This window comes from Tripterygium wilfordii, chromosome 21, assembly GCF_013401445.1.
Source record: "Tripterygium wilfordii isolate XIE 37 chromosome 21, ASM1340144v1, whole genome shotgun sequence".
Lineage (NCBI taxonomy): Eukaryota > Viridiplantae > Streptophyta > Magnoliopsida > Celastrales > Celastraceae > Tripterygium > Tripterygium wilfordii.
In genome coordinates, this window is record NC_052252.1 from 6,454,764 (window position 1) to 6,473,227 (window position 18,464).

General features: G+C 38.7%; 4 protein-coding genes across 8 annotated transcripts; 1 reads left to right on the forward strand and 3 right to left on the reverse strand.

Moving 5' to 3' along the window:
• The first annotated feature begins 596 nt into the window (after positions 1-596).
• On the forward strand, positions 597-8,006 carry LOC119989056 (cysteine-rich receptor-like protein kinase 10). 5 transcript variants are annotated; one of them, XR_005465724.1, is made up of 9 exons: positions 598-1,494; positions 1,768-1,908; positions 2,011-2,132; positions 2,259-2,469; positions 2,550-2,787; positions 3,036-3,186; positions 3,288-4,053; positions 6,023-6,061; positions 7,443-8,006. XR_005465724.1 is itself a non-coding variant. In XM_038834356.1 (7 exons), the coding sequence occupies exons 1-7, from the start codon at positions 642-644 to the stop codon at positions 3,609-3,611; spliced, it is 2,034 nt and encodes a 677-aa protein (XP_038690284.1). In that variant the 5' UTR covers positions 597-641; the 3' UTR covers positions 3,612-4,199. The 5 variants fall into 5 exon arrangements, 2 of the variants coding, with proteins under 2 accessions (XP_038690284.1, XP_038690283.1); XR_005465723.1 differs by lacking the exon at positions 7,443-8,006 and having other exon boundaries at positions 6,023-6,153; XR_005465722.1 differs by lacking the exons at positions 6,023-6,061; positions 7,443-8,006 and adding an exon at positions 4,502-5,068.
• Positions 5,200-13,112, reverse strand: LOC119987808 (putative cysteine-rich receptor-like protein kinase 35). The gene is made up of 13 exons (XM_038832720.1): positions 11,276-13,112; positions 10,890-11,116; positions 10,595-10,805; positions 10,210-10,447; positions 9,986-10,136; positions 9,566-9,897; positions 7,640-7,801; positions 7,099-7,588; positions 6,727-7,038; positions 6,416-6,626; positions 5,901-6,138; positions 5,661-5,811; positions 5,200-5,556 (listed from the first exon to the last, which is right to left on the reverse strand). The coding sequence occupies exons 1-13, from the start codon at positions 12,081-12,083 to the stop codon at positions 5,215-5,217; spliced, it is 3,873 nt and encodes a 1,290-aa protein (XP_038688648.1). The 5' UTR covers positions 12,084-13,112; the 3' UTR covers positions 5,200-5,214.
• Positions 7,002-7,420, reverse strand: LOC119989080 (putative cysteine-rich receptor-like protein kinase 30). The gene has a single exon (XM_038834387.1). It carries the CDS (start codon positions 7,375-7,377, stop codon positions 7,039-7,041), a length of 339 nt encoding a protein of 112 aa, XP_038690315.1. The 5' UTR covers positions 7,378-7,420; the 3' UTR covers positions 7,002-7,038.
• A 1,461-nt stretch (positions 13,113-14,573) lies between the features above and the next one.
• Positions 14,574-18,188, reverse strand: LOC119989057 (putative receptor-like protein kinase At4g00960). The gene is made up of 7 exons (XM_038834357.1): positions 17,279-18,188; positions 16,465-16,596; positions 16,267-16,388; positions 15,964-16,174; positions 15,442-15,679; positions 15,178-15,328; positions 14,574-15,093 (listed from the first exon to the last, which is right to left on the reverse strand). The coding sequence occupies exons 1-7, from the start codon at positions 18,096-18,098 to the stop codon at positions 14,764-14,766; spliced, it is 2,004 nt and encodes a 667-aa protein (XP_038690285.1). The 5' UTR covers positions 18,099-18,188; the 3' UTR covers positions 14,574-14,763.
• Between the last annotated feature and the right edge of the window lie 276 nt (positions 18,189-18,464).

The window sequence follows — 18,464 nt, forward strand, 5'->3', positions numbered from 1 at the left end:
CCCAACAGTAATTTGTGAGCGATCTGGATGTGGAACAAGTAGAGAATCACGTAGATAAAAAAGAGGTAGAGGAAGGAGTGTTTCCAGCTCCAATTTTCTGGTAGAGTCCCCTTCTCCCTTTATTCTCTCACACAAATGAACTCCCTCTCTAGTATCTAAAGATCAAATCACTCCTCTGGCCTAGCCACAAGTTTAGCTGTCTCAATACGCATCACTGAACTGTCACTGGCTTTCTAACTCCACCATTCTTCAATGGTCAGCCCGGCTCAAGGCCCAAGCTTGGTCCATTTATCCAAAGTCTGGCCCAAGGCACGACTCATCTGGACCATGGCCAGGCCTGGACTGCTATTTTCGTGTCAAGCCCAACCCAGACCCAGCCGAAGGCCGACCGCTACTCCTCTTGCACTAACACTGATGCAAATGGTCATCTAACCATTAATCAAAGCCTTTTGACTAGGTACACACACACGTATAAGTATGCAACCAAATCCTCTCTACTCTCTGGCAGTCTGTCCCAATCAAAGTGATTATGGTTGACTTTATATTCTTTTTTTTTTAATCTCGAAAATTGAAAAACGAAGTTGGTTGATCAGCCTTTGCTGACTTTTGAGCCGCAAGTGTGAGTGCCGAAAACCATTTCGATGAAACAGAGAACAGAAAGAGATTCATCAAGTGTGTCAATGAACTTTGAACTTCTCTGTCTGCTTGGCTTCCTTCTTACCCTCACCAGCGAAGCAGCACCCACTTTCTATAACCACTACTGCGGAAGCGGAAGCGGAAGCGGAAGCGGAAGATCACCAAATTTCACGTCCAATCCCACTTACCAATCCAATAGCACTTACCAAACCAATCTCAATTCTCTCCTCGCTTCTCTGATCTCCAACGCCACTAACATCAATGGATTCTACAACACAACTACTGGTCAATCCCCTCCTGATGTGGTGTATGGCCTCTTTCTCTGTCGCGGAGATGTCAACACAAGTACTTGCCAGGAATGTGTCGCTGCCGCTGCCGAAGACATAGTTCACCGATGCCCTTTAGAGAAAGAGGCCTACATTTGGTACGATATGTGCTTGCTGCGTTACTCGAACCGTTCCTTCTTTTCTAGAGTGGAAATAGTACCTGGGACCGGTATACCTGATCGAATGAATGTTACAGAGCCAGGCCGGTTCAATCAGTTGTTGGCTGCAACGCTTAATGAGTTAGCGAGTAGAGCTGCGAGTGATTATTCGGGTAAAAAGTTCGCTACGGAAGAGAAAGAGTTTACAAGTAATCAGACGCTCTACACGCTGGTGCAGTGCACACCGGATTTATCTGAGGCTGGTTGTAGCGTATGTCTTCAAAGCGCGATTGGTTCCCTTCCACAGTGCTGTTCTGGCGTACAGGGTGGAACAGTATTTGTTCCGACTTGTTTTCTTAGGTTTGAAATGTACCCATTTTACGGGATCAACACCACAGATCGAGAGCGTTCACCTCCAGCAACAAATTCTAAAGGTAAAAGCTTTTTAGGCTCTTCATGATCTATTAGTTCTAAGACGCCTTTTATCGAGCAGTTAGTCTGCACACCCGTCCATACAATTACCACGGTCCACACACACAATCTCACAGATAATCTATAGAAAGAAGGAAGCAAACAAGCCGGGGTAAAACAGATCAAGGTGAATCTAAGAAAGTCAAATTAGCTTCTTTCAATATTTTGTTGCTTAAGGAAAGGAAATGAGAAATCTGGTTGTTTTCTGACGTTGTGCATGTTATTACTTCTATCAGGGAAAAGGAAGGTCTCATCACAATTGATTATTGCCATTACTACTCCAGCTGTTGTTTCTTTGCTGTTATTGGTCTTCGGAATACATTTCCTAAGAAGACGAAAAGCGAAGGAAAAAAAAAGTGCTGCAGAAGAAGAAAACGGTAAAAAAGGGCTTTTTCTTATATTGGAATCTGTTCTGTACCTTAATGTTTGATCAATTCAATCTTCTGGTGATCATCATTAACAATTCATTGGCCATCTAGTTGCAGAAATGATCACAGACATACAGTCTTTGCAATTTGATTTCAGCATAATTGAAGCTGCTACAAACAACTTTTCTGCTGATAACAAGATAGGAAGAGGTGGATTCGGGGATGTTTACAAGGTAGCGTATCAATTTTTCCGGCTCAATTAAAAGAAATGACACCTGTTAGTCTGAAAATTTTCAGTCTTGATGTTCGGATTTTAGAACTGAATAAATATTGCACTGTTGATTATGGTATATTCACAGGGTAAGCTATATAATGGACTAGAAATAGCTGTGAAGAGGCTATCTAGAAGCTCAGGGCAAGGTGCAGAAGAATTTAAGAATGAAGTTGTATTGATTGCCAAGCTTCAACACAGAAATCTTGTAAGGATGTTGGGATTCTGCGTGCAAGGAGAAGAAAAGATACTGATATACGAATATTTGCCCAACAAAAGTCTTGACAACATTCTATTTGGTATGTGACAACTGACAAGGAATCCGTGGTCCCTTTTTTCTTATTAAGTGATATTAACTAATGTCATGAATAACATACAGATCCTGAAGAACAAGGGCAGTTGTATTGGTCGAGACGTTTCAAAATCATACTTGGAATTGGAAGAGGAATTCTTTATCTTCATGAGGATTCTCGGCTACGAATTATACATCGTGATCTCAAAACAAGCAATATATTGTTAGACAAAGATATGAATGCAAAAATATCTGATTTTGGATTGGCAAGGATTTTTGGTGCGGATAAAACTCACGAAATTACAAGAAGGATTGCGGGGACATTGTAAGCTTTGAATCCCTGCATAACCAATTACTCTAGTATTAGGATATTCTGATTTAAACTGGATATTGTCAAAATGCATTGAAACTGAAGGTAGAGGAACCTATCAATCCATTATCTAATGCAGAATTTAGCATTTTATCCAATTTTAGATAGTAGAATACAATACATAGAATGAAAAAAAAAACTTCAAGGGAGGATTTCTTGATCATTTCTAATTTGATTATTTTCCTGATGGTTCTGTCATGTAGAGGGTATATGTCTCCGGAGTATGCACTTCGTGGGCGGTTCTCTGTGAAGTCGGATGTGTTCAGTTTTGGGGTCTTGATTCTGGAAATCATTAGTGGCAAGAAAAACAGTAGTTTCTATGAATTGCACAGTGGTGAAAGCCTCATGAGTTATGTAAGTGTGGATAAGTTTTTGTGAACATGTGATTTATCGGTGATGTGAATGTTGAGTGGAACTGAAAGATGCTTATTACAATTTTTTAACTGTCGTGGTAGGCTTGGAGACACTGGAGCGAGGGGACACCCTTAGAAATTTTGGATCCAACATTGGGAAATTCCTATTCGAAACCTGAAGTCACTAGATGCATATGTATTGCCTTATCATGTGTTCAGGACGATCCAGCTGACAGACCAACAATGGCATTAGTAGTTCTCACGCTTAGCAGTTTACAAATCACCATACCGTCACCCCGGAGACCTTCATATTTCCTTGGTAGCAGCACAGACCTAAGGAGGGAGGTGTCTGATCAATCTGCAAGAAATTCAATGCCATCTTCAGTTAATGAAGTATCAGTTACCGAATCATTGCATCCACGCTAGGGCTAGTGCAGCTCATTCTTCAAGGGATAACATCTATAAATTAGAAAGAAAAAAATTTCCATAGCCCCAATTCTTTACCTTTCTGGTGTGACATACATCGGTAAGATGGAGAAACAAGGGGGCATGCTTTGGAAATTATCAAGTGAAGGAACGGGGATGAAAACATATCTAAATTAAGTTTCTTGCCGTGGATGATGTTTGATGAGCTTGCAGTCCAATAAGGATTTGCTAGACACCCAAGTTCTTGAAATTGAATAGCTGCCACTCGTACTGATCCACAACACTGTTTAGCTGTCACACTAGAGAAGACGAGTAGATGATCTCGAAGGCCTCAAAAGCAACTCCATCCTACTGGAGGAAATGTCTGATATGTTGTCTTTTTGGTCAGCAAAGACTTATTGATTCTACGAGTAGTGCCAAAAGGCTGTCACTGGATTACAAGGTACACAGTCATCGGATTGCAACGTTTTTTTTTTTGATCTTGCAATATACTGCATTTTTTTATTTTATCTTCTTTCATAACATTGTTTCTCTTTTGATTTGCTTATTGTCATTAAGAACAAAGAATGCCAGAGATGATAGCGCAAAGTAATGTCCTTGTAAATAGTCTTGAAAAAACCCATGTTCAGACAATATGGTATTATTGAAATAGTCTTGAAAATAAATGAACTGCAAAACCCATACGGAATCTTAAGACAATATGGCCTGAAAAACCTGTACAAAGACTGCTTTTAGAATAATTACTTTGCCATATATCTTTTTTGAAACATCATTGAGGATGGAGCTCAGTAATTAAGCCTCATTTACAGTAAACAGTGGAGCTTCAATATTAGACTGACTTGCTATTCTAACAATATATCTTCGTGATGGTGATATCTCTGGCACCACAGTGGTGTCCGCATAATAGGCAGCTCTTGAGGGTTCTGCGAGAGAGAGACAGTAGTACAAGTAAGCATTTGAAGAACTGAAGTCATGGTTGGTCTATTAGCCACAGTTTCTTGGATTCATGGTGATCCTATATGGATACTTCTCATTATTTCACTCCTTGAAGCATCACTGACAAGTGGATCATTTAGATTCAAAAGTTGTTCTATCATTCCACCAGTCCCATGCCTGCAGAAAAGAATAATTAGGAGATGTACAATATCTTATAATGATAGTCAAGAGAGTCCATTGGTGTTTCCTAATAATAGTATAGCAGCCGCAGAGCGATGTTGTTTAGCTTAAATGTGGATTGTACTTGTGTGACTCATGGTTTCACGTGGTGGGTTTGAAACACCCCCTCCCCAAGTGAGAGGGAGATTTGTTGAGAAAAGTCTCACATTGCTAAAATAAAAATATAATGGACATGTTATAAGTGGATTGTATCTTACAATGATAGTCAAGTTTGGACAAGGAAGTCCATTGATATTTCCTAACAGTGACTTCACCATTTTTGTACAAAAATGATCTCATAAAATGGAGAGAATTATTCAAGGATTCATACATATATACATATATTTATGTGTGTATGAGTGTATGTTACTGTGTACATTGAATTGTCTTGCAGAAACAATGTTGAATTCTGTTAACTTGTAATGAGTCTCCCTCCATTGTAAAGCAGTCAACGAGGTTCTATTGATTCTATTGAAGCCTCCATTTCCGTGGAGTGGGGGGATCCGCCTGTGGATTGTCCCGAGTTGCTATGTTTATTCCTTTGTGATGGTGTTAACACAGGCCGCACAGTAGTGTCCATATAATAGGCTGGTTTCGAAGGCACAGTGAGAGAGACTGCGCGTTCACTGAGCATCAGAGAAACTGATGCCATAGTTGGTCTGTTAGCTACAGTTTCTTGAACACATAGTAATGCGATATGGATGCACCTCATGATTTCATCTCTCGGGCCATTACTAATAAGGGGATCAATTAGATCCAAAGCCGTGCCGTTGTTCCAACAATTCCATGCCTGCGAAAAATTCATGTATGTACTGTCTGAATATGCTGTAACCAACGAAAATGATCTGTATGATCATTACCATAAGAAGTAACAGAATTGTAGATGAGACTTACATAGGTTAGTAAGTGCTCTGCCTCATTTCCAATGCTGAAACAAGTGTTCGTTTGGCCGCTGATAATTTCCAAAACTAGCACACCATAGCTAAAAATGTCTGATTTAACTGAAACATGTCCATTCCTCGCATACTCTGGAGCCATATAGCCACTGAAACAAAGTATTCATTAGATTTAAGTTGTTTCAATGCCATATATGCTAAATCTTGGAGTAACTAGTAAGATTATTGTTATACTCACAAGGTACCAACAATCCTGCTTGTTCTGTCTCGTGTTTGATCAACGTCAAACAATCTTGCCAACCCAAAATCTGATATTTTTGGATTCATCCGTTCGTCTAACAAGATATTGCTGGCTTTCAGGTCTCGGTGAATTACTCGAAGTCGTGAATCTTGATGAAGGTAAAGAATTCCTCTTGCTGTGCCCACTATGATGTTGCAACGTATTTCCCAACTCAAAACTAAACGCCTTACTGAATCTACATATACACGAGAAGTTGGTAATAGCTTTAATTAGAACATCCTCATAAGCAAGAGTAGGAGTCTTACGGATCATAGTATTTTTTATTCCAGCAATCCAAATTGTGAGATGGATGCGCACGATTCATATGATTCATGTAGGGCATATAATTTTACATGGATCATGTGTGTCTATCTCAATATTTTGTTGGGACAAAAAACACTAGGAGTCTTAAAATTTTCGTAGCAAGAGTAGGACTAAGAGTATAATCAAATTGAGGAGATAGAAAATTTTACCAAATAAGAAGTGATCGAGGCTCGAGTTAGGCATTAACTCGTAGATGAGAATTCTTTCCTTTCCATGTAAGCAAAAACCAAGAACTTGGACAAGATTTTTGTGTTGAAGCCGAGCTGCTAACATAACCTCATTCTTAAATTCTACATCTCCTTGTCCTGAATATGCTGAAAGTCTCTTCACTGCCACATCTTGTCCATACCGAAGCCTGCCCTGATAACACATTAAGAATGGAAACAGAGCAATTTGGTCAGGAACAATATAGAACATCCTCTAGGAATCTGATACTTGGAATTTCGTACCAAGGGATTACCTTGTAAACAGCACCAAATCCGCCTTGTCCGAGCATGTTGTCATTGGAGAAATTATTGGTTACAAATTTGATGGATTCAAACTCAAACTGCAAGGAGTCACTATCAAAAAATTCACCATCTTTCCAAGCTTTTGGTCTTTCTGCCTTGTTCTTCAATCTCCTGTTGCGGACAATTATGCATAAAATACCAAAAATTGTGAAGAAGATTGCTGTAGAAACAACAGTGCCAGTAACAACGATACGAGATAAGTTGCGCCGACGGCCTGCATTAGCAAAAAAATAAATCAAGATTATGTTCTTGATTAGAATATGCTAACTGTGCAATAATTCAAGACGTATACCTCCAGTAGTTGAATTAGTTGGTGACAGAACAGGTGGTGAAGAACCATCTGCAACAACTTTATAAAAGGGATACAAATCCCACCTAAACATACAGCTCGGAGTAAGAATGTAAAATCCTTGTTTCCCATGGCAGCAACTAAGGAAATAACTAACAGTGTCTCTCAGACAATAAGCGCAATCGCTATGTGACATATCTGGTGTACACTGCATCCATGCATATATTGTTTCATTGTTTGAGACATTTCTTTCCCCTGTCGCGTACTTAAGCGTGTCAGATCCCATAGAAGCTCTTGTAGTGATGTCGTCCATCAAACCATTCCATACCTGGTCAAATTCATCTTGATCCGATGTGATATCTAATGTATTCTGTGCAGAACGAAAGGGTGATAACTCTGGTTTTCCAAAGATGGATCTGTTTGAGAAGCGAACAATACATGAAGGATAATCTGGTCCCCAGGAAATTCCCCCTGTATAACTAGCACACTCTGCCATGATTGACTGAGTAGAGTTTTCAACACATCTGTAACATGAGTCTGGTGTGGAGTCTGCTAAGCAGAGTGCAAGAGACTACACTCTGTCGGAGTCTTCACCAATTGTTTGAGTAGAGTAGAAGCCGGGATTTGTCGATGCATTGGAAGCTAGAAAGGAGAGCATAAGGTTGAGATTTCTGCCGTAGGTGCTGGTGTTTGCGATGACTCGTGCATTGTCACAGTAAGTCCGTGCTCTGGTGAGACTGATTTTTATCAAGATAAGAAAAACAAGACAAACCAAATCTGTAAAGCCCATTGAACCGGTGATGATTAATTCGGCTTTGGCATTGGAAACTGTCTTGTGTCATTTATGGTCATAGTTGATGTAGTTGGACGAGCTATCGAGTGACGATGGAAGTAAGTCTCTTGTTCCACATCAATCGAGCAAAATGTAAAGTACATAAGTTAAAACTTCCAAACCAGTAATCAATGCTTTTCCTGAACTTGAGAAGACAAAATTAGTGTAGATGGACGAACTGTTACAGTTGAACATAGCTAAACCCAGAAGTTATACTATTGTTTCTTTCTGGAAGGACTCCATCACATAATAAAGAGGAGGAAAAAACTATGTCCTTTTCAATTTCTTAAACTACTCTGTCTCTTGCTGTAGATACGATTCTCTGGCGTAGAATCTTTTCTAAGACTTTCTTACTAGCAGTTTGTGGACTGCAAGGTTTGAATTGATCCAACTTGTCTGACTGTATTACACATGTCCGAATTAGAACAAAAAAACAGAGTGAAAATGAGCAAAAGGAACCAGACAAAAATGGCAAGTGTTTGTCCGGCCATGTTGATCACAGTCAAAGATTACGTGATGCCTGCCTTATAGTAAGAAAAAAAGGTTCCATTGGTGATGGAAGTCAAATATAAAAGAGGCCAATCAAAAATGATTCATCTAAATGCATTCATTTTTTTTCTTTATATACCCCTCTTATTTTTTTTTCTATACACCCTCATCCTAACAACCCTATCTCTTTTATATTTTTATAACTTTTAATTTATTTAGTTCAAAAAATAATATTATTTAAAAACAATATTATTAAAAAATAATGATAGAATTTTTATTTTAATATTTTGTACTAATATTTTGTTATATGTTTCTAACTATATCAATTATAAATTTCATGATGTGATTTTTTTATATTTTTGTAATTATTTTAGTTTGAATTTTTATGATGTGAGTTTTTTTGCATGTTTGTAGTCTTTTCAGTTTGAATTAGAATTTTTATGATGTGAATTTTTTTGTATGTTTGTAATTATTTTAGTTTGAATTTTTATGATGTGTATTTATTATATGTTATTTATTATTATACTTATGTTAAATTACTGTAATATCATTTTCAAGTATTATAAATACATGTCTTTAGTATCATTTTCTTTTCTATTTTTTTTTTGGTATGTTCTACTCTACATTTTTTTGTAGATTAAGTTATTCATTCACTACAATTTAAGTAACTTATCTATAATATTTTTTTAACGTTATGGATAGTTATATAAGATTATGGGTCCAAGATTTAAGATTATCCAGTGGAGGATCAAGTGAAGTATTTTCATACATTAATTTTTGTATAACTTTTAAAAAAAGTTTTACACACACATTCTCCATACTGGACTTTCACGGCCCATTACTCTACTTCATGGACCAGCCCGTTGTCGGTTCTGTGTGGACTTTGTGGGTCGTCCAGTTTGCCCAAACTTTCATTATCGCCACAATTTCTCAATTTCCGATCAAGCTAGGGCTTTTGAATGGCAGTACTCGCGTTCCAGGAAGATCGGAGAGACTAAGTTCGTGAGCTTCCGCGTACTGCAAATTCTGCAGCAAGTGACTCCTCTACCATTTAAAGGAAATGACGGTTGACATGAATTTCCTTCCAAGGTATGCTTGCATGACATAATTGGACTAGATTGTCTACAAAGTGCATGATTTTTCGCTTTCTAAATGTAAAATCATTGTCTTTTAGTAATTCTATCGAAGAAGGACCTCTGTAACAGACGCTTCGTTTACAGATGGAGTTGATTTGGCTGTAGATTGATTATCTAACACCACCTCTAACATTTGCAGATTTGATCCTGTCCTACTGCCGACATAAAATGCTGGTTGTTGTGGCAATGGTAGCCGAACAGAGGAACTGATGAGCATAGAAACTACTTTTCCCATTGTTGGTCTGGCTGCTGGATCTTCTTGAACACACAGTAAGGCAATTTGAATACATCTTATGATTTCACTTTCTGAATAAGAGTCTCCTAGAGTGGAATCCATCAATTCTATCGATGTCCCGTCCCTCCAGTGTCTCCATGCCTGTGACAATTACTATATTTAGTTCAAGAATACTTGTGCAGTTAAAATTTGTCGATGAGATAATAAATTAGTGTGTATATGCACTTACAAAACTTAGAAGATTATTGCCGAAGTCTGATTGGTAGAAGCTACTGTTCTTTTTCCCGCTTATAATTTCTAGTACTACTACACCAAAGCTATACACATCAGACTTCACTGAGAACTTTCCGCGAATTGCATACTCTGGAGGCATGTAACCACTGAAATAAAACAATATTAGTATACTAGATACTGAGAGATACCAGAACATGACCAATTACATCTAGAGCTTACTATGTGCCTACGATTCTGTTTGTACGTTCTTGATTTTGTTCGAACCCTATCATCCTTGCCATGCCAAAGTCTGCAATTTTAGGCTCCATGGCCTCATCTAACAAAATATTGCTGGTTTTAAGATCACGATGTATGATTTTTAATGGTGAATCTTGATGGAGATATAGTAGTCCTCGCGCAGTTCCTTCTATAATCTTGTAACGTCTTGACCAATCCAACTTTCCTTGTTTTTCAGGATCTACAATCACAATGGATTTCAATGTCAAAGCATATAAATAGATGCATAGGTAACTTGCCTATTGGTTATTGTAATTTTTTTTGCGTATGTTGCATGTTCAAACATGATTCATCCATTTGAAGAAGAATTCAAAGCCAGAATCCATACCAAATAGAAGGCAGTCCAAGCTTTTATTGGGCACAAATTCGTATATGAGTATCTTCTCATCTCTTTCCAGGCAGAATCCCAAAAGCCTTACAAGATTTCGATGTTGAAGCTTTGCTACCAATTCAACCTCGTTCTTAAATTCTTGTACCCCTTGCCCAGAACTTCTTGATAGCCTCTTCACAGCTATTTTTTGTCCATTAGGAAGAGTACCCTGAGAATTTAATTTCACCAGTTGTTAGTTTTTGAATATATTGCATTACGGGGATAACATCTACTTATTACTAGAGATTCTCACCTTGTACACATTGCCAAACCCTCCAACTCCAATCTTGTCGTCATCTGAGAATTTGTTTGTTGCAGCTTCAATTGTACCCAATTCAAACTGTAGAGATTCCTCAGTTGCAATTTCTTTGTTTGCTGTTTTGTTTTTCTTGTTTCTTTTATGGCTTACTAGGCAGCAGCAGAAAGTGCAGGAGATCATTCCGAAGCCTACGGTAGGGAGAATAATTCTAAGGATCATCCCTGCAAGAAAAATATACTCCTTTGTCACCTTGATATTAGTCCCTTAACATCATATTTTTGGTTCTTTCATGCACTGACATCATTGACCATTTATTGCCTCAGCTGGGTTTTGTGAAGTCTGGGGCTTACTACAATCAAGTAATAAGAAAGTTGTGGTACCTTTTGTTGTGGAACCGCTCGAAGGTGGAGGGGATAGATGTGTGGCTGGTGCTGGTGGTGTATCAGATGCTGTTTCATAGAACTGGATCATGTCATACCTAGCATAACATGATGGGAAATATATTCTTCCTGCCGTGTTCCCTATAAAATTGGGGTAATAAGTGACCGCACTCTCTAAGCAGTTATAGCAATCATAGTACGCTAGATCAGGAGTGCATTGTGTGAGTGCATATATTGTTCTGGAGTTCCCAAAATCAGCTTTTCCAGTTGCAAACTTGCGAAGAGAACTACCCAATGGAGCTTTATCTCGTATGCTAAACAGCAAACTCCGAACTGCTTCACTGAATTGCTCCACATCAGGGACTTTGCTTGAGTTATACTCTGAAAAATAAGGTTCACTACTAAAGGTATCGCGAAATATTGAGCGGTTTGAATACCGTAATGTGCAATTGTCATAAACAATAGTTGCTTCATTCTGACTGGGGCAGAGCTCTGTGAGTTGGTCAGTAGACATTCTAATGCAACTGCGGCAACTTGTTGGATTAATATCCCCTCTACAAAGTCCAACTGCATATACTTTGTCAGATCCTTGGCCGAGTGAGAAGTTATAAAAACCATAGTCTATATCAGTATTGGAGATCAGAGAAGAGAGGAGGTTTTTAAGGTTTGAATTGTATGTACTACTGGGTGTGTGATTACCCTGCAATTTTGAACATTGGTGGTACAGTGGTGCCAACTGGGAATTGGTGAAGGAAATGAAGAGTAAGAAAGAAAGGAAAACCAGGAAAGCCACTCTTGAGAAAACCATTACTTTAAACTTATCCGGTATCGTATTGTTTTCAGTACATTGAAGAGGCAATGATATTGGAGCTCCTCTGTATTACTATGGCTACTCTGTTTCCTTCTGTGCTACAAAACAGGGACTAAAGCAGAGACCAGTGATTAGCAGCAACCAGGAAGAAAGTAATAAAACTATTCTTGAGAAAACTTGGTTTTTTTCTTCAGTATATGACATATCCCGTCTGTTTCAGTATATTTCAGATGCAATCATGTTGGATCTCCTCTGTAATCTTGTATGGCTACTCTGTTTCTTTCTCGTGCTATGAAACAGGAGACTATAGCAGAGACAAGGGTGTACAGTCTTAAAGGAGGCAAGAAAACCTCTATTGAGAAAACCCTTACCTTAGTCTTCCTGTATTACAGATCGTTTTGTCATTCACAATGTCACAGAAGCAATCTTATTGGAGCTCCTCTGTATCGCCGCAAGGCTACTCTGTTCCTCTCATGCATACTAAACCATGTCCTAAAGCAGAGACACCCTGAAGAAGCAATTTCGACCAAGTCTGATGCTCAAGGTTTCTCTTTCATTCCCTGTTTTATTTTCTGAGGACTTGTTAGACAATGAAAATTGGGTTAAGGCAAACGGAAGACCAGAGGCACCTAGTGAGGATGGAATTTGTCAAACAACCTCATCCTGCCCTACACAAGTAAAGGTTTTTATTATACAAGTGATCATAATCAGGTGTCCAGGGCCTTCCACCATAGCACCTTTGACTCTCCATACAATACTAATTCAAGAAATATTTTATGGCATACGCTGACTCCATGCTTTGCTGCTTTGGGTGAGCATAGAAGATTATATTCATTATGCCACTTTATTTTTTTCCCTCAAATGTTGACACTTCCTCCTCTAACTGCTTCATCTTCAATTGCATGGAACCAATTGTCAAACTTGGTTGGCTGTATTGCATGTAATGCGAGATGAATTAGTTTACGTGTCGTATACTCTTGACATTCCATAAAGCTGCTAGGTTTTGGGTCGTGGTGGTAGCCCCGTTGAATGTAATACCTTGCATTGATGGAAAAGGAATTGAAAAGATTTTCACCGAGTTTAGAATACAAAATATACTAATACGTCTTTCCTTGACAATGAAGTCTAAACGCAATTACAAATCTTGACTAAGGAGGAGGAAAAAAAGGCCACACATTAATCTGTCTTGATGACTCTAATCAGGTCCTGGAGAAGGTTGTCAAAAAGTTGGTTGGCAAATGCTTACAATCGACCATGGCATATTCAAACCGGCTTTCCTTTCTTTCAGCCATTTTCATGCACATTAGCCACACAGCTTTTCAGAGACCGTCCTACCGTGTCCATGCTTATAGAAATACAATTGCTTATACTTCAAACACTCCTTCCCAAAGGAACCTAAAAGTCACCCTCACTTGTTTATATGCAAGCGATCAATGTTAAGACTTTATCGTACATCAGATTAATTTAATCCAACCGAGTAGTATATAAGTAAAGGTTTACTACCTTTTACATAATCAATGCGTTTTCTGGATCTAAGAACCAATTGCGGCGGCCCAAGAATAACAAAGCTGTGTGAGCTTTTGGCCCAAAGCGGAAAATATTGATAAATATTGGTTTGTAGTGTTTGGGCTAGATTTTTAAAATGGTATCGGAGCTATACTAGGTCCATTTGGACATGACCTCAAGTCTGGCATTACCTAGCCCAATTGCAAGATAGTGTTGAGACTTTTTCCACATGAGATTGGCATAAGTGCATAATCCGACTAAGTGACTATAAGCAAAGGTCTAGTCCCCCTCAAACAACCAACCATTTTCTAAGCCTAAAAACCAATGGCAACAGCTCCAAAACGGACAATATTGATTTTTAGTGTTTGGCCTGAATTTTCCAACAATCAAGGTCGTAATACAACAAGTGCTATCTTTTTATGCTGCTCCGATATTAAACTGATGTAAGCCCAACCCACTAGCATAATATTGTTTGTTTTTAATTTTCACTCTATACGACTTTAAAACACGTCATGCTAATTAAAGACGAGTTTACCAAAATAAATCACTTCATGAGAACGATGTGGGACGGAGGAATGAACACATCATTTAGCTAACTTTTTTCAGTGTAAAATACAGTTGGTTTTTCTTTTACCTCCGAGTTGCCACTTCCGCCAGGCTATTAGATTTTCTAAACCCTTTTAGAACCAAAATTCACGACGATGACCATGACCAGCTTCCCCATAATGTCTAGGTCTATGCTCTATACTAGTATTACTGTGACTACTGCTATAAGTATACAAGTAATGCTATATTGTACTGGTGTTAAACAGAGAAGTTTAAGGAGGACAACTCTCTTGTGCAATCAGAACTAAGCAAAACTAACAAAGATCTAACCAGACCAGACAAAATAAAATTCTAACCAACTGCTAGTGATTAGAATAAAAACGGCTTCACGGTATAGCAGCAGATCTAATTCAGACAATCTTTTTGCTAAGTGGCAACTAGTAAGCATTGTTCTCAATGAAAAGCCTGCTTAGGAAATAATGGTAGCACACACACTTATAGCTAGAACTAAATGTACATTTGATGACCAGAGAACTATTAAAGAACCTGCATTCACAACTGACTTGTACCATTTAAGAAGACAAACTTCCTTCCTGCTTCATGACACTGCCTCCATCCTTGCGCATTATCGAGGTTGTAGCTCAGTGATTGAAACCTCATTGATGGTGAATTTAACAGATTCACTTTTGGATTGATCTGCTCTTGTTGTTGATGCTGATGCCTCAGAACCCACAAACGTGCTATCGAAAAATGCAGGTTTCAAGGGTGCTGAGAAGGAAACGGAGGAGCTACTAAGCATTAGAACAACTGAAGCCATGGTTGGTCTACTGGCTACATTTTCTTGAACACAGAGTAGTCCAATGTGGATACACCTCATCATTTCACTTCTCGAACCAACGCTCAGCATTGGATCTACCAAATTTGATGCTGTCCCTCCATTCCAGTTTTTCCATGCCTGCAATAATTTAACCAGCTCTCACTTCAAGTTCAAGAAAAAAATTCCTCACCATTTTTGGTCAAATTCATGTATAATACTTACATAAGTTAGGAGGTTCTCAGACTCTTCCCCAAAACAAAAATTATTGATCTTTTGACCGCTGATGATCTCCAAAACCAATACGCCAAAGCTATAAACATCAGATTTAACAGAGAATTGTCCGTGCATCGCATACTCGGGAGCCATATATCCACTGAACATAATGATTGAAAATTAATTAATCATCTTATATAATGATCGTAAGAGATATTGTTCTAATGTCTGATATGATTTAATTGGCTGCAGTGTGATGAATATTTTACTTACTAGGTGCCCACGACTCTGCTTGTATCGGCTTGAGTTTGATCCATTTCAAACAATCTTGCCATTCCAAAATCCGAAATCTTAGGATTCATTTCTTCGTCCAACATTATGTTGCCTGCTTTGAGATCACGATGAATAATTCGTAGTCGAGAATCTTCATGAAGGTAAAGAAGTCCTCGAGCAATGCCCCTGATAATTTTGTAGCGCGTTTCCCAATCCAGTAAAGCACGCTTTGTTGGATCTACAAGTTAACATTTTGGAATTTGTAGTTATGAATCACTCATCATGAAAATAATTAAAAGAAATACAAGTTTCATGTTACACTTGTTGTCTAGCTCTCAATATGCATTTCAGTGAAGAACAAACAAATCGATCGGGAGACTTGTTTCAACGTGGTTGACAAGACTAGTGATGCATTTCAGTGAAGAACAAACATTGTGCTTATGTAAACAAGCATTCCCAAAGTCCCAAAATCCAACATTGGAAACAGAATCCAGAACTGAAGCAGTAATTCAGAATGCATACCATATATGAAGTGATTGAGGCTTGAGTTAGGCAACAACTCATATATAAGAAGCCTTTCACTTCCTTCCAAGCAGAAACCAAGAAGCCTGACCAGATTCCTGTGTTGAAGCCCAGTCATTAACACCACTTCATTCTTGAATTCTACTTCGCCTTGACTCGAATGTCTAGACAGCCTCTTCACCGCTACATATTGTCCATCTGGAAGTGTACCCTGCAAGCATGAATCCCAGGAAACTTTAAAGACCACATCCATCGACAAGGAGCTAGGCATTTTGGATCTTAGGGAATTGACATAACATGTACCTTGTAAACAGCACCAAATCCTCCACGTCCAAGCATATTTGCAGCAGCAAAGTTATCAGTTGCATTTCTTATAGTCTCGAAGTCATATTGGAAGGATTTCATTCTCTCAACTTCATCCGCATCTTCACAAATGAAAACAGAAAAAAAAAAAAATTTAATTTTGCTTTTTAAAGCAAAAACAACAATTTTTGAACTTACTTTCAAACTCCTGAGAGCGCTTCCTTCTCCTTCGGATCAAAAGGATGCAAGTGAGGGCCACAAGAGCGATAAACGTAATTGTAGGAATAACAATAGCTGTGATCGTTGGAGGTCCAATGCCGTCATCATCATCTGTAAAGCCCAAATATGTGTTGGGAGTTTAACCTCCTCCCGATTCAATTCAGTAGGAATAACAAAGATGATAACTAATCCACGATGCCAAAAGAATAATCCAAACCACAAGCAATCAAAGCACGAAACAAAGATAAAGGGACACATAGATATATATTGGTTTACTTGATCGATTCAATCTAATAGGTTACGTTCACTTTGTTGTTAGGTTTTCACTATATCAAGAATCACATCAAGCGTAAAAACACCAAGAACTCTCACCCAACAAGGGCTGGCCGCACTCTCTCGCATTATTTTGGAGGAATAAAACAATATCATAATGAAACAACCCTAAAATTGACTTATATCTCAACAGCAACTGAGCCTGTTCGGACAGCAACTTATCATGTCCTTTTGAACCATCTATGTCCGGACACAAAAGTCTCCTGTCCGGACAACACTAACTCCTCCTCGAGCGGTTGCTCCAGGAAGGACACTCTACCAAGCTCCACACTTCACAGCTCCTGAGTTATCCGGACAGCACTCCCTTGTGTCCGAACAACAACTCTATAAACAGCAGTAACACACGTGGAATTTGCCTTCACACTCAACAATATGAGCTCATTTTATAAAAGCTACAAGATGATTTAGCAATTAATTCCACAACCTATTCATACAAAAACTGGGGCTTTAAGAGACATACCCTTTACTTTTATTGATTTGGACGTTGCTGGATGAGAATTACTGGACGGAGATGGAGGAAGCACTGATGGAGCTGGAGGAGAGGCAGAAGCATTGAAAAAAGGAAACAAATCCCACCGTAACAAACAGTTGGGTCCCCGAACATAACCTCCTTGCTTCCCATAGCACTGATTCTGAAATGTTGCTACATTTTCTCTCAGACAATTCCTGCAATCACTCTTAGACAGATCTGGAGTACACTGCATCATTGCATATATGTTCTGAAACACAGTCACTGGGACTTGATCGGTTGCATACTTAATCCTGGAAGAGCCACTTGAAGCTGTTTCAGTCAACCTTTCCATCAAATCTTCCCATATCTTATCAAACTCCGTTATATTTGAAGATATCTCACGATTCAAGCAGCCAATATCATTAGGAGCGAGCTCCAGTTGCCCGAAAAAGGAGCGGTCCGCGTAGCGTACAAGACATATAGGATGACCTCCCCAATAAAGTGCTTCTTTCTGGTTTGGACATTCTGTCATGAGTTCTTGACTGGTGGCGTTGACACAGTTGAAACAGGACTCTGGTTTATCGTCACCTCTGCAAAGCCCGAGAGCATAAATTTTGTTGGGTTCTTGGCCAATGCTGGTGGTGAAGAAACCACCATTTGCAGAGACATTGGGAGCCAGAGAAGAGAGGATTTGGTACCGGTTATTGGCATAGGTACTATTAGCGGTAAAGTTTCCTGTGTCGTAACAAGTAATGGGAATGGCAGTGGCAAGATTGATGCTTATGAAGAGAATGTGAGAAAGAAAAATGAATTTCATGTGATTTCGCATGATTCTCTGCTGATAGAGATAAACTTCACATGTAGTTTGGTCGGGATAACAGACATTGTCTTTTACATGTTTTGTTGAAGAATACTCTACTAATGGAATATCTCACAACCTTTGTTTAGTAGGGGCTCGACTTCAAAAGTCAAGTCTCTTAATCCGACAATACGGTGAATGACTATGATATTATTATTATTATTATTTACATAAACGCGGGGGAGACTCGAATTTTTTTGGGAGTTGTGTTTGGTGATATGGCAAGGATTGATGTCTTTGGCACAAAATGATGTTTTTTTTTTTTTAAAAATTGTTTTTGGTTTGTATTTGTTCTTTTACTCAAAAGTGAGACTCAAATTATAAGAAAGCAAGTCA

Bases quoted from the DNA above. Each gene is read 5' to 3' on its own strand.
- LOC119989080 (XM_038834387.1), bottom strand. From the start codon at position 7,377: ATGGACGACATCACTACAAGAGCTTCTATGGGATCTGACACGCTTAAG.
- LOC119989057 (XM_038834357.1), bottom strand. From the start codon at position 18,098: ATGCGAAATCACATGAAATTCATTTTTCTTTCTCACATTCTCTTCATA. The intron at 16,175-16,266 runs GTACATGTTATG...TCATGCTTGCAG, and splicing joins GATTTGGTGCTGTTTACAAG to GGTACACTTCCAGATGGACA. The intron at 15,329-15,441 runs GTAAGTAAAATA...CATTATGTTCAG, and splicing joins AGCAGAGTCGTGGGCACCTA to TGGATATATGGCTCCCGAGT.
- LOC119987808 (XM_038832720.1), bottom strand. From the start codon at position 12,083: ATGGTTTTCTCAAGAGTGGCTTTCCTGGTTTTCCTTTCTTTCTTACTC. The intron at 10,448-10,594 runs GTATGGATTCTG...TTGTGATTGTAG, and splicing joins CTTGGACTGCCTTCTATTTG to ATCCTGAAAAACAAGGAAAG. The intron at 5,812-5,900 runs GTGAGTATAACA...ACTTTGTTTCAG, and splicing joins AGCAGGATTGTTGGTACCTT to TGGCTATATGGCTCCAGAGT.
- LOC119989056 (XM_038834355.1), top strand. From the start codon at position 642: ATGAAACAGAGAACAGAAAGAGATTCATCAAGTGTGTCAATGAACTTT. The intron at 1,495-1,767 runs GTAAAAGCTTTT...TACTTCTATCAG, and splicing joins TCCAGCAACAAATTCTAAAG to GGAAAAGGAAGGTCTCATCA. The intron at 3,187-3,287 runs GTAAGTGTGGAT...CTGTCGTGGTAG, and splicing joins GTGAAAGCCTCATGAGTTAT to GCTTGGAGACACTGGAGCGA.